Source organism: Thunnus maccoyii, chromosome 9 (genome assembly GCF_910596095.1).
Source record: "Thunnus maccoyii chromosome 9, fThuMac1.1, whole genome shotgun sequence".
NCBI classification, from domain to species: domain Eukaryota; kingdom Metazoa; phylum Chordata; class Actinopteri; order Scombriformes; family Scombridae; genus Thunnus; species Thunnus maccoyii.
Window position 1 is genome coordinate 10,628,972 of NC_056541.1, and position 15,594 is coordinate 10,644,565.

General features: G+C 37.9%; 1 protein-coding gene across 1 annotated transcript; it reads right to left on the reverse strand.

The window, feature by feature from the left end:
• Nucleotides 1–7,980: 7,980 nt before the first annotated feature.
• On the reverse strand, nucleotides 7,981–14,674 carry si:dkey-283b1.6 (formin-like protein 20). Its single transcript, XM_042421181.1, has 4 exons — nucleotides 14,646–14,674; nucleotides 14,148–14,430; nucleotides 13,239–13,340; nucleotides 7,981–8,082 (listed from the first exon to the last, which is right to left on the reverse strand). Exons 1-4 carry the CDS (start codon nucleotides 14,672–14,674, stop codon nucleotides 7,981–7,983), a joined length of 516 nt encoding a protein of 171 aa, XP_042277115.1.
• Between the last annotated feature and the right edge of the window lie 920 nt (nucleotides 14,675–15,594).

Here is a 15,594-nt window from a genome sequence, read left to right on the forward strand (position 1 = left end):
CTGGGATGGAATATGGGGGGCGTGGAGACGGAGAGAGAAACACATACACACCCCCACCTAACACACATGCACGTGCACGACAGTTCAGTGAGTTGATTGTATCAGAGTTGGGCTACTGGCTGGATGGTGGGCTATGTTATGTAACCACTCCATCGAAGCAAAGAGGGAGAGAGAGAGGGAGAGTGGCCCCCGGGCTTCCAGAGTGCCACACCCCCCCCTTTAGTTAGAAATACTTTTTCAGGGAAGCACATGGCATCAGAAGCACATGCTCTGAAATATATTTTCTACCTTTCTTTCTTCTTTTACAGTTTATCATTGTCAATTTTAATGCACTGGATATAAATTATGCCAGCGTCAAATTCACATATTTTTCCCTGAGAGTGAACTAACAAAAGGAATAAAGCACAACAAGCCACTCTTGCTTATGAAACAGTGTTGGCCTCTGTCAACTGTTCTATTTTGAATTAAAACATGAAGCCAGACAAAAGTTTTCATTATGTGTGTCTCTTCCAGTGAATATAGAGAAAGAAAGCTTGTACATGTGTGTACGCCCAACGCCCCCCTGCACTGCTTCAGTTGTGAGCAGCCATTGTTTCCATCTCCTCTGGTACAGTCAGCTGTACTCATGCATAATCACAGAAAAGATGAATATATGGTTAAATCTATCATTTAATGTCTTACTCACATGAGGGAAACACTAAACTTCCATTAACATGTTTCTACTCTTCACACACGTTGCGCGGTGATGACAAGGTGTCAGTTTAGCTTTCATTTTCTGGGAGGGATTTGTGCGTTTGGCTGTCAAACAAATTCAGTTGACATTACACAACGTGGCAGTCTCACAATTTGATTTACTCCTCAACACTGTGTGACTGCAGATGGATTACATGCTTGCAGTGCTTTTATGTGTCGCCAGCATGTCTCTGTTGAAATGGTGATCTTTCCACTATAGTCACTGTGTGTCAGGAAAACTTCAGCAGAAAATACAGCTGCTGGAGGAACTGAACCAGTGACCTTTCTTTTAAAGGACTAAGACAACAGACAGAAAACTTCAGAATAACTTTAGAATCACTCAACATGAAGTCTTCCCAATATTGATGATTTAGAGTGGAAACTAAGCTTATGTAGTGGATATAAGGTATCTGGAACCCCAGGAGGTACATTACGCTTAAGTCAATAAGCAACGTGCGGGAGGAGTTCAGAGATGTTGTTGCACAGTTAGTCCAGTGGGCCAGACATGTATTCTTTTAAAAAGGGCAAAAATACATCAACCATAGATATTTCTGAAGCTGTTTGCACCCACAAAAAGTTTGTTTTTAGCTGCCTAAACACCACACTAAACATGAATGCATTATAGAAGATACAACCAGTATAGACAGTAGTATAAGTGTGATATAAATAATGAATAAATATGAATACACTATAGGTCAGTTATAAGCAGTATAGACAGTAGTATAAATATGAGAAGTAATAGTAAATTTTGGTAAGTAGTAGATAGTAAGTGTTCACTCTTGGAGGAAAGTGTGTGGGCGTTGAGGGTGTGGTGAGGTTTCCGGGGATGGGGGGTTGGCGGGTGGAGTGAGGTGTCGTTCTTCAAGATGCAAATGTGGACCTGGTGGTGGGGAGTGTCTCCTCAGGAAAAAGAGATGCTGATGAGCCTTCTTGACCAGCGTCAAGGTGTTGAGGGACAAAGAGAGGTCCTCGGAGATGTGGACACCCAGAAACTTGAAGATGGTGACACGCTCAACCTCCATCCCTTTGATACAGATAGAGGTGTGTGTGTGTGTGTTGCCTTTGATCCCTCTGAAGTCTACAAGAGGTGAGATGTGGTTCCATCCAGGAGCGATTGTCTGAGAGGCAACTGCTAATTAGTTTACCGTGAACAGCCAGTGTTTTGTGATGTAAAACACTAATCCTGTTAGATTTTGAGGTACTCAAAATAGCCTCAGCAGGTAAACTGTAAGAACTCAGGCACTCTGACAAGATTATTTGCCTCCCTGTCTTTCTTTGATAGGGGTTTGTACTTCTGTATGTTTAGTGATCAATAATTTATCACATATTGTTCTGGTGGGATGCATTTTAATACAACAGAGCAATGTCAACAAGTTTAATCAATCATGATTACTTGCTGAGGACAGTGTCACACTTTGGCTAAGAGATGCATTATTACAAACAAGTTGTCTTCAGTATCAACTTCTTTAAAAAAGTATATAGTAACTTCAACAAGGAAGACAATGAGGATTCTAACATCATTACATTGGTTTTCTGTGAAATCACTGAACAATTAGCCTATCAGAGAAGTATTTAGTATAAACTAACTTATCTGTTTTGACACTGCATTGTGTGCTGCTTCACACCTCCACCACTCCGCCCATCTATGGCGCCCACCACTGAGAGTGTGGGACAACTTGAATGGGTATTATTCGTCTGATTATAATTGATGGGATCAATGCAGTTCTTTTGATCCTGAAATGAAATGAAATTAGCTATTTATCCCACTAAATCATTTATCACAAGTTAGAGGAACATATTCAGAATATTTTCAGCACTCCAAAACACCATCCTTTTTATGAAAAGGGAAACCATCTTGTTTTTAGTTGATCATTGTGTATTTAAGGGTTAAAAGTCTCAACTATGTAGCAAAAGCTAAAAAATGTGCATGAATAAAGAACATCGGTACCATACTGTGTTTGAATTTAAAGACTTGGTTTATCTATTCGTTGATCAATCTAAACATGGAACATGTGTGTGCTTGTGTCACATAACAATTCAGTAAAGCAGGTTTGTCAGGTCATACAGCTGAAGGGGGAACAGTGCTGCTGTTTAACATTATTAAAACAACATTCAAGAAAGAGATAGCTACATCACAATCAACTGTGACTATAACCCTGCATGCAAAACAAAGTCATGGCACCTGAAGTGACCTGATTGTATTTAGATACATGTTGTTCTGGTGCCAGAATTAAATACTGTTAACAGGTCCTGAAGAAAGGATTTGAGAAACAAATGAAATTTGTTTGCAGCCAAAACAGATGGTAGAGACGTAGCTGGTTGACCTGTAATGTTACTCAATAAGGCACTTTTTGCATGTGAGGGAGATAGATGCACTCAGACATGAATTATTTAAACTTTAGTACTGTAGCTGATGAAATTTTTCTTAAAAACCTTGCAGATGTATTTCCTCAACAGGAGGGAATTTGATAAAACTGCAGGGAAAGAGGAAGATCACATTTGAATATGGTTTGAAACACTAGTTAAAACACTAGAAAGCTAGTTTTTCTAGTAAAGAACTGTGTGTGTGTGCACCAGGGGTGTGTAGTATCCAGGCACAATGATATTAAGGCCTCTCAGATTTTATCTTGAGGACTTCAGGCAACACAGTGAGTGCTGAAAACAGTCTGGCTATCAGTTGGTCTGATGAGAATCAGTCTTTAAATAGACTCATGATGTTTACCTGTGCTGAACTGGGTTAACGCTCACACTCACACTCACACACACACACACACAGGGCACACAAACACACATTAGGCACACTGGAATGTTGATCGTCAACAAACACCCCTCCCGAGGTCAGCTCCATGGTTACGATCCATGTCCCATCAATGCAAACACACATACACACACATACACACACACACACACACACACACACACACACACACACACCACACACAAACACATGTGCACACACACTGCCTAAATAACTATTTTTAGGTTTTCCTTAGTGAAAAAAAGTGCACTGTCAGCCACACAATACAATGATACTACATTTTTAAAAATAATTTTTAACTACTACACATTATTCTCAAATGTTACTTTGAGATGAGACCATAGAGGACCAGAAAGTGAGTAAATAAAATTTGCAAGCAAGTAAGCAAACAGCGAGAACAGAAGTTACAAACTGTTACAGGAAGAAGCATTCACTTTGAACTCAACTACTTTAAGTTGTCACTGCTTCCCTGCAGAATTTCAGTACGCCAACAATATGAAGTCATGCTGTTAGCATTTCAAATGTTTTTTCTCCTATGGCAACCATGGAGTCTATTTTATGAAGCAAGGTTTCTAAAACTGGATTTCACTTGGCAAAGTCATTCAGCAAACTTAATTATTGTACTTCATAAGAAAGGCTCCTGGAGCCTCCTCATGCTCCTCCTGCTGTGAACATGATATCCATCGACCCTTCCCCCTCACAGGAGCCACCAACTCCCCTGTTTTCTTGTGATCCCTAACATTCCTGAATCCCACCAACTGCAGACCACCCAGACACATTAACATGATGTATATAAAGGAGGATACACACTGTGTTAACCTGAAAGGTACCACTCTTTGGTTTTGCACTTTGTCATCTTGCTCATCAGAAAAAATGCAAACCTCTCTTTTCTGTAAAGTCCACTCGGAGATGGTAATAATAGTAATGATACATATATTAATGCTGCTTTTCATTGCTTTAAAAGAACATCTTGTGAAATGAAGTGCAATTAACTATCCATGCAACTACAAATAATTTTGTATTGTAGTTTTGTTTTTTTATTTTTAGAGCTAACCATATTTTTTACATATAATTGGTGGTTGGGCTGACATATTGTTCAGATAAACAATAAGTTTATTAAGGATGAAGAAATGGATAAAAGCTAATTTTCTAATGACTTTTTGTCTGAATCACATATTGTAGTGTTTTAGCAGCAAGCTAGGCAGATTTGTCTCTCAATTCATCATGAAAATCTCATTCTTGAGGCTTGACTACTGTATTTTTACTTCATAAAGGTCTCTTTTAGTTTCAAGTTTGTAGTCTTTGCAAACTTGATCCACCAGCAGAAGCAAGTTTCACCAAAGTCTTCAACCATTTCCATCATGACTGGATCAACATAATACCAGATCTACCAGCATGGTTCAGTTCAACCAGTTTAGCCACACCGGTGGACCAGCTGAAACCAAGTTTACAACCAGCTTGGTCAGCACATATACAAGCCAGAACCATACCAACCAGACTGTTTTTCCTCTTAATATTCATGCTAACATTGGAGCATGGAGCAAGGTTATTTGTGCAGGATAATGCCTTTAATGAACACAAAAACTAGCAAAAATAATTAGCCTGAGTTAGTCTGGATGGTTAATTTACATCTGTCAGCCCAGATGAGATGTTCATAGAAAAAAATGTAAGATTCTGGTTGACCTGTTTGCAGTAGGATACTGGTAAAATGGAGGATTGAGAGAGTATAAAGTCAAATATCACAGCACAGCTATTTAGTAGTGGTTGCTCACAAAGAGATGTAGTGTGTTAATTAAAGCCAAAAAATGATACTTTTGGTAAACATGTTTGTTATTAAAAGCGCTTCTCACTTTGGTGCCAATTACCTCTTGTCACTCAACATATTATATGCTAATTAAGTATTAGCATGTGCTAATGTAAATTACTTTCCAGGGACACATTTGTGATTTTGCCAAATTGAAGACAGGCACAGATTGACAAACCATACACACACAAAAAATTTAGAGAGTGATAATAAAGAGTCACAGCCCTGTGACAAAGATAGCAGCACAGGGAAAGACTCAGTGAGAACGTCATTCGACAGCGTTATGCCAGGGGCTCTCCAGTGTGTATTCATATCACAGAGCAGCGGGAGAGAAAGATAAAGAGAATGGGAGGAGGGTAAGGAGAGAGATGGGTCATCCTGGTAATAAAGGCAACTGTGCTCAGCCATCATTCAACCAAGAACAGGCTTACACACATAAACACTGCCGGACAAACACTCTTGCCCTGCATACCTTTAGCTCTCTCGCTCTGGCACACTTTTCTTTGACTGACATGCTCACATGCACAGACATAATCTTATCCCATCCATTCCTTTTTATATTAAATGTGCTCCTCTCTATCTGAAAAGCCCTCAGGGGTTTCTTCCTCTAATGCAAATCTATTCCAGGTTCCCACATGTCTCTTCCAGACCAGCAGTACTCAAAGACAGTGAGGACTCAACATTAGAAGACTCAAACAATTCTCTATCTGTTAAGTCATATCTAAAACTAACTTTTAGTCCTGTGCTTGAGCTCAGTTTAACTGGTCTTTCTCAGTTTCTCAGTTCACCCGTTGGTTTGTTTGTTAGTGTACCAGCAGGATTTCTTAAACACTATGAAAAGATTTCTTTGTAGTTTGGTGAACAGACTGACCTCTTAAAGTGCCCACATGTGGGTCATTAACACAAAGGCGAGTTGAGAGACCAAGCACTATTCAAACCCAAACAACGTTTTAAATTGTAGTCCTGATCCAGAAGATTCTGAACATACAAAAAAATCCTGCTCAGTGACAGGGAAAAGTGCAAAGAATTATGGTCGGGTTTTCCCTTTGATGTCAGAGTGCATGTAATTGTGATCCATTTGGTTTGAGTATTTAACTCAATATGAGAATGCATCAGAATTTAGAAAAGAGTCTTTGATACAAACAAATAAAGAATAGTGAAATTTTGGGGGGAATGTTTTGGGATACCAGCAGTTTTAGAAAATCATTTTGGCTGTAAGGGTGAAACTAAATGTACAAAAAGTACAGAATGTTCAGATAGCAATGTCATACCTTCAATCAACTTTATTGTGCCAACACATTTCAGAGAATTATCGTCTTCACCCAGGCACACAGTGAGCAAAACACAACCTCAATCAGACAAAGCTGTTTCGCCTGTGTGTGTGTGGAGAGGGGAAAATGCTTTTAGCCACTGCAAAGATAGATATACAAGATAAGGGTTGGCATGTACCAGATCTAGTCAAGAGAACAGACTAAAATAAATACTTATTTTTTAAAATCAAAACTCCCCTCAAAATGTAATAAGGGTAAATGAATGCATATGTGTATGCGTGCAAAAATACCTCTATAAATTTACAGAAAAACCTACATACAAACAGTAGGGGACACCAGGGACAGTTGTAACACCAGATGTAACACTAGATAGATAGATAGATAGATAGATAGATAGATAGATAGATAGATAGATAGATAGATAGATAGCAAACTAAATGTAAAATGTCATAAAATTACATGCTAAGTTAATGATAATCAGTTGCATGCTAATAGTCAGTGGAAACAGTGATTGCTTACAGCATGCTAAATATCAGAAAGAGGAAGACAGACAGGGGAGTCCCACTTCCTTTGCTGGAGAGGGCTTGAGATGAAATAAAACAGGCCAAATCAGTCAGGACAGTGGCCAAATCATACTGCATTTGCCATGTGACACTGTACTGAATGTTGTCCTCAAACTAATCCATTTTGATTGAATGTCTAAACTTTTTTGAGGATGTGTGTTCTACCCATTAAATAATATCCTTGCATTATAATTTGATGGCTTCTCCTCTTTTTTGTCATGTAGTGTGAATAAAGGTATTGATTGTTTAAAAAAATAAATAAATGAATAGTCACAATAATCATGAATGATAAATAATCTTTTTCCTTTTGAGTATTTAATTGATTAATTATGTATATTTTTGACATGTTATAACTGTCCCTGGCATGTGTTATAACTGTCCCTGTACACTGGGACAGTTGTAACAGTGGAGTGACTGTATTTAAATCAATTTTGCAACCTGTACATATTTCATAAAACCACTTAAATACATGGTTTCAGTAGTTGACACATTGCAGTTTATAATATAGCAAATGGACTGTTCCAGTTCCAATGGTTTTGATTTATTGGGAAAATCGCATAAAGTGTTACAACTGTCCCTGGTCTCCCCTATATTGTACACACACATCCACATACATGCACAATAACACTAATCATGAGCTATCTTTGTGTGAATTTTTCAGTTTTTAAGGTTTGCAGCTGCCTTCTTACTGGACATTGTCCACCAAAAGTAATTTAAAAGCAATTAAAGCATGAAATACCCCATTCAATCAACTAAAGTGATAGTGGTATATTATGTTACCAAGCACTAGCAAGTGAGTTCAAAGTAAGGTAAGCTGGGTGAAATACTATTGCAAGGCAGAAATTCAGCAGGTCAGAAAATCATTACAGGGCAGAGGCAGAGTTTACTGCTTTCTGCTGCTTCACCGTCTGCAGGGGGTCCCGAAGGGGGACTGAGGGAGGAAGAGGAAGGTGACTATATGGGGGAGGGGAAAGAGAGGATGGAAAAAGAATGAGAAAAAGTTGGTGACCATGTGCTTGAAAGAAAGATAGAGATGGAGGAAGAAAAAACAGATTGGGAAGGAGTAGAGGAAAAGTATAGACAGAGAAAGAGAGAAGGGGAGGAGAGAGTGAAGCAAATGTGAGACAGAGGACATGTTGTAACAGTGAACGCGCAGCATGAGTTTTTGATTTTAGAGGTTACTGGAATGAACACTCTGGTGTGAAAGCTGCCATGTGGAAACCTCAAGGTGTCCCCCGTCATGCATTTATTCTGCTGCTACAGAGAATATTTTTGGTTTACAGGGACAACTGAAAAATTGCATTTCAGAACACAAAACTGTGCAATTAGAAGACACCATCTAGCTTCTCCACAAGCAGAACATTTTCTAGAACATAACCATACTCTCTCTCTGGTCTATATTTTCAAGAAAATGATCATATTACCACATAAAGCTGCTCTTACCAGTGTTTTTACATTCAATTTGGATCAAATGACTCTATATAATGTGAGAGTGGTTGCTTTTATTGATAAATCTGTGGAAAATTGCCACTTGAGTCTTCAATTCCAGTCAGCAACTTGTTTTGGTTCACTCTCACTGCTCTCATCAACTTCAGATCCAGACGCAGCAGGCAGTTGTCAACAGCAAAAAATCTCTGATAAACCCACAGTACGCCACGTGCCCAGCACCAAACAGCAAACAGACAAAGTTAACAACTAGCTGGTGAACATAGTGCAGCATTTAGCCGCTAAAGAGCCAGATATTTCCCTAAAGAATTGGTGGAGACCAAAACAGAGCAAACAGGTGAGTGAATATTGGACTTACTTTCACCAGCGGGACACAAACACGACGCTAAGTAGATGCTGATGCCTCCTTTTCTATGTTAAGCAGGGAGCAAAACTTACTATGGTGTAGAAAACTCTTAGTTTGGGATTATTTGATGTACAAATCTAAAATCCTTGACTGAGGGAGAGAGAGCTTCAGCTTATTTTAAAAATAAAACTGCCAGCAATGATTCAACAAATAAAAAATTGTAGATAATTAGCAGTTGAGCTAATTCACATGATTCTTGAACCTCTGCCACTCTGTTCATCTCTCACCTCATCAGTTTTCTGAATCATACATTCTCACTGATAACTTCTGACACTTGTCCAAAGCCAATACAGTTTTCTGATACTGAGTCAGATCTCCATACAGGGACTGGTTGGCTTGTGTACATGTGCCAAATCACCAAGCTATTAAATGACTCATTCTCAGAAAAGGTGGGAGGAAATTATCCCTGCAATAAAGATATTTTTAATGTCAATACAAATGATGAAATGTCTAATTAGTTACTGACAGATGTGTTGCTTGGAAAGGGAGGTTTGGGGAGATGAGTTGTCTTTCTTCACTTAAAATCTACTTCTAAGCTGTGCTAGAATGAGACACTTACCCACCAGCAGCAAAATCGCAAAATAAACCCTAAGAACATCTGTAGAAGACAGGTTTTAATAAATGATCAGTGGAAGATTTTGCATAACAAACTGGGCAATGGGGGTTTAAATGATTATTGAAATATGTTAAAAGGGCTTCATCTGTGCACATTGGCATTGCCCTCCAGTGATACAGAGTAAAGAGAGAGCGAGAGCAGGAAAAACAAAAAGACAGAGGACACAGTTATGCAGTGAACCACAGCAGAGTTTTCCATTTATGGGTTATTGGTTCCTGCAGTGGGAGCTGCCAAGAGAGTCACATTGTCTTCCCTAGACTGTTTTTTTTTAGTGGTTCTCTCAATAATTTGCAGAAAACACTTATAAATAACATGCATTGGGTATTGAGGCCCACGTGGCTTAATTCTCTCATAGAGTTTAGAGTCACGAATCATGTCATCAAATTACATTAATACAGGAAGATAGTCAGGCATTTAAACTAATGCCCACATCCATACAGACATGTACACTCACACACATGCACATCCCCTGTGCAGTGTAAGTGATAGCATGGCACAGTATGTTTAAGAGGCAAGCATGTTCCCTTACAGAGGCTGGCAGATGACACCACATCCAGCTGCCTTAAAACATATAGGAATGACATGTGCGAGCCCTCTTGACATATATAGGGTTACAGATCATGTGTGGGACCATCTGTAGGTGTCACCATGTCTATACAGTGATATCATTGTAGACATCCTACTATGTACTCTGGCGTGTCACTGAACCACTGCTGCACCTTGTCAACACGTGGAAAACGGCAAATAGTTCTAAATGGATGTTCAGAATGAGCTAATATTCAATTTTTAGTCATAACTTTAAATTACAATATCTTAATTAAGAGTTAATCCCAACCCCTATCTGTGTGTTTGCAATTAATAAATTAAATTTAATATTTCATTGACATTTAATGATGCCTGTAGCTGCAGTAGTGAGTAAAGTAAGAAAAACAGTTTGTTCCAGTATCTCTCAAATTTATGTCCTTCCACTTGTTAGAAGTCTGTTTCTTATAACAAGCACCTGAAAAGGAGAGCAAAACCTAACCCCTGTGCATGCTGTGCTGACAAAATATACACACTATATTAGTTAGGATGTTGTATATTCAGAGCTTTCTAAACTTCATCTGGCAGTAAAAGGTGTTGTTTGAAGAAGTGCCTTGTTAAAATGTTCTTCTTTTGGCACAAGAGTGGAGTCTGCTGGACATTTTTCTGCATATTAAACATGGACCAATAACACATCTCTCTGTGTAAAAACAACAAATCTGACATTGGTACCACAAAAAAATAAATAAAACCATTACTCGTGATTTCTGAAGCCAAAATACTGAACAACAAACTCCAGTCTTAAGAGTCTTACATGATATATGGCTTGATATGTCATCACTGTGATCATATGTAAAAGTGCAAAATGTTTTATGTACCTTTTCTGTAGTTTTAACAGCTGGTTTGGCTCTATGGACCAAACGGCACTCCAAAATTTGTGTGGGGGGGGTTGTTTTGTTTTGGTTTTGCTTTTATTGGAAACCAGAAGTTCAACTCAGTTTCCCAGTAAGATTATTTATCTAGAAGTCATGTTGTCCTCAAACTGATGTATATTTATCCCTTAGTTGTTAAAATATTTTTTTTTCCTTTTTGGCTTGTAGCAAAGTTTCAAGAAAGAGTCTTGCCACTAAATGTTTATATACAACAAAATGTTCAGTCATAGAAATATGGTATAAAATTAGACACAAAACATAGATATTTCAACATTTAGCCAATATTTCTAATTTTATTTGTCTTAACAGAAAATATTTGGAGTGACACAAAAATATTTTGTCTTTATATTCAGAGATCAGTTAGTAGACCAGCTACTATAAACATCATTCACATTTTGTCCAGAGATTTAAACCATTATGTGCTATTTGCTGATTTACACATTTCACTTACTATATAGTCATTGTTTCATTAAAATCTTAAATCAACTCTCTAAACATCTTACAAAAAGCAGTTGTTTTCAGAGCAGTTGGTTCAAACTGCATTGTCTCAACCAGTAGTTTGTGCATTCAAGTTATTTGGGAAGGACAGTTGATATACAGCACACCTCTGACTTCAAAATACTGTTTACATCAACTTTCAGGTGGTAAGTAGAGCTTGGGATCCTAACATTTACCAGCGGGTTTGTCACCATAAAGAAAATACGGACAAAACAGAAAGAAAATAGAAAAAAAGAGAAAGAGATTCATTTATACGGCAATGACTCTTGCCTTAGACCATCAAGTGTTTCTGAAAGTAATTCCTACTTGATTTAAACGTAAGTACATCAATCAGTCACTGAAAACAACAGCTGCAGTACATGTAAGAACAGGTGTTTTTCACACATTCTTTGTGTCTCTGTTTTTCTCTCGAGCCTGTTGCTGCTGCTTCCTGATGAGTATTTGTTCAGTTGCACCTTCAGGGTAAACACTTAAAAGGAAAAACAGTCTTCTGAAATAAGCTATCTGAATCAGAATCAGGATCTACACTAAAATACATGGCTTGCCATGGTTTGAAATCCTGTATTAGGCTCGTATTAAAAGGATGAAGTGTGCAATCCCCTCCAAAAATGTTTTAGGATCTACATACAAAATCCTATATCCATAAAAAAATAATAAGTTGTGTCTGACATGAGAGACAGCTCCCTTGTTAAAACTCCTTAAAATGGCATCTTCTCCTTCTACCTCATTAAAAATATCCAGAATCTATGAATATGCAAATATTTTTCATTTCAAAAGATTAACTGCTGGACACAAAATGTCTCCTACTTCACCAATATATATATATATATATATATATATATATATATATATATATATATATATATATATATGTATACACAAGTTGTACACTGGCCCTCGATTGGCTGCAAACTAGATGTGACTTGTGTCACATATCGTGCTTGTTTCCCCCTTCACCAGAAGAATGTAAAAATATACTTCTGGTGTCAAACTCTGCACATACATCATTCTGCACAGCTGAAGGAACAAGAAAAAAATATTTTTGACTGATGGGGAACTTTAAGTGAAACAGACTCACTACTACTGAGTTATGGCTATTTAAATTGATTTATATTGTTGTTGTGCCACCTACTGGAAAAATACATTTGTTACAATTGCACAATGTTCAACTCATGATTCAGGAGTTATGAGCTAAAATGTAGAGTGTTCTATAAATGGCCACATGGTGGGACCATTGGATTGAGATCTGCACCTGAAGTTGCACCAAATTTTAAAATTGTTTGAGACATCCTACTAACTAACATAGAGAGACAAACAAACCGATGGGACTTAAACATAACCTCCTTATAACAGCAGCAAGTGTTTGAATGATGCACACAGTCAAATTGTAACAATCATTCATGTGGGAATAAAATTATTTTGGATCTTAAATGGATTAGTTTCTTGGAGAATGTAGCTTTAGACCTGATTCCATCTCCGGAGCTTCCATCTTTTCTCTGTTCATCATCACATTCATTACCATGATAAAAAAAACAGACTCACAATGAAAATAATCTTTAAAACATTATAAACTCCAGGTACAGCTCACTCCAGTCCATGAAGCAGTGCAATAATACAACTGTCCATAATCCCGTCACAGGTACAGCGTGATGGTCCTGCGTTATGGGTGTGAGTGTGTTTGTGATTGTACCATGTCTGTGGGAGGTGGGGGTGGGGGTGGGGGTGGGACAGGATACACAGGGACGTTATATTCTGTATATACAGGGGGAAGATCATCAGGCTTGAATCCCAGCTGAAACACACAGAAAGGCAAAGATAAAGTCAAACACAAAGAAAATGCACATTGAAGTAGATGTTATGTCGTGTTTTTTGCAGGAGAGTTTGTTTTTATGACAAGTCACCAACATTGTTTGGGAGAGTAAAAATATCAGATTTCTTTTCCAAATTCCATTCTAGCACTTTTGGAGACGTAACTTGTTGGTAAAATATCATTTTAAATATGTGTTACGGAGGATGTAAGAGCATCATTTTTGAGATAATGAAAATGAACAAATGTGAACCAAGAAAGTGCAAATTTACAGTCAAATTTTTCTTCAATGAATCCCATGTCACACAAGTGCTCACATGAGGAAATATAACATATTTACAAAGAATAATGACCAACAAAATATCTGGTAGTTATAAATATTACACAATATAAAAACAGAGATCTTTTATATTGATAAGATGGGAGGAAGAACTCATCAGAAGTTAGAAAACAGCAGCGCTCAGAGAAAACAATTTTCCACATCAGTTACATCTTCAGTGGGTCATATGCAATTTCCTGAGAATGCACTAACAGTGACGCAGTTTCAGAATTGTTAAGATCTTCTCTATATTTCTTATCATGACAGACGCAGGAGGAAGTTCAATTATCTCTCCTTATAGCTGCCATATAGATACTTTCAGGTAAACCATATTACTAATTCATGGAGTAGCAGTTAAAATGGCAACACTGATTCCTCGTGACAGGAAGTGATAAGTGCAAAATAAGATGTGACACTATCTGATGCATCCAAGTTTTGGGGTCCATCACTGACTGGCTTTGTTTTAGAGTTACCTCGTTATAGGCAGGTGGGGGGCCAGAGAAGACTTCAGCGCTGTATCGTGGTGGTGTGTGGAATTCCTCGCTGTATCGAGGCACGCCGAGTTGGTCTTCACTGTCCTGCTGCGACCTGTTGCTATGGAAGGGTATGAAATATATCGAAGGCGGCCACCCGTCAATATCGTTGCGCCTTATTGCCTCCCTCGCAATCTGCTCCTCCCTTAGGCGAGTGCACGCCCTGCAGAAGGTGGTGCAGAACATGATGGAAAGGCCCATGCCCAGGAAGCCCAGGAAGATCCTTGAAGAGGAGGAGGAGGAGGAGGAGGAGGAGGAGAAAGATGGAGATGGGTGCAACACAGGAGAAGACAGGGAGAAATGATGGATAGGATAGATATGTTGTTGTTTTTTGTCTTTTTTATTCAGAAAGCCATTTTTTGCTCATATTTTGAAGTGTTTGCATCATAATGATTTAAATACGATTTAAGTTTAGACATAAAAAGAAATGTGTCTTACTCTAGAATGGGAATCTCACTGAAGGGCATCCTTAAAGCTGTGTAAATCAACTCAATCAAACTGGATCAAAATGAAGGTGGAGTCAGAAACCTGAACCCAAACACAACGGCGACCTGGAGGTGAAATAGGCAAAACATCAATTAAACACTTTATTGATATTAAAAAAAAAAAAATCTAATCTCTCTCTTTCTTTAATTACATTAATGTACTTTATAGATGATTGCTTTGTTAAAATGTTTTTAGGCGGACCCATGTTGATGCCTTATAGAACAAGTTTCAACATCTTTCTTCTTCAATCAACAGGAAAACATACTTTGAACTCATAAATGTTTTGTCATAGACAGAGATAACAGTCTTATAGAAGTAGATTGTTCATAGAGTCCAACTTACTCGTCTGTCCTGCAGTAATCTCACATGGTTCACAGTCATTCTTCAGTACAGTTTACCGGCACTTGGTGTTATTACGCAATGATCTCGTGATCAAATTTTATCACATATGCTTGGAAACTTATCTAGTGATTGTAATCACCTTATTTTGAACTCTTAGATGAGTCATTGTGGAGCACAGTGATAAAACTGAATGATTTCAATTTTCGTCATCTGTTCCATGATGTCTGCTATTTCATGTGAAACAGAGAAAATAACAATGTAGTGCATACTTGCGTTTATATGTGCAGTTTTTAAACACCTCACATCTTAAGTCTCATCAACATCTAACAGGAGCCACTTAATAATCTGCAATTTATTCCTAATTAAATGTATCCACAATGTGAAAATAATACCCACTAAAAGATCATAGATGTTAACATGAAAGTTATAGACATTGTTGAACTGAAGCATTTACATTCTTTGGCATTTTTTAACAACTCGATTAACACAATTTCAAAATATGTCATGTATAAACTTATTTGGAAGTGATGCCCTTCATTTTGTGTGTCTCTCTTTAAAT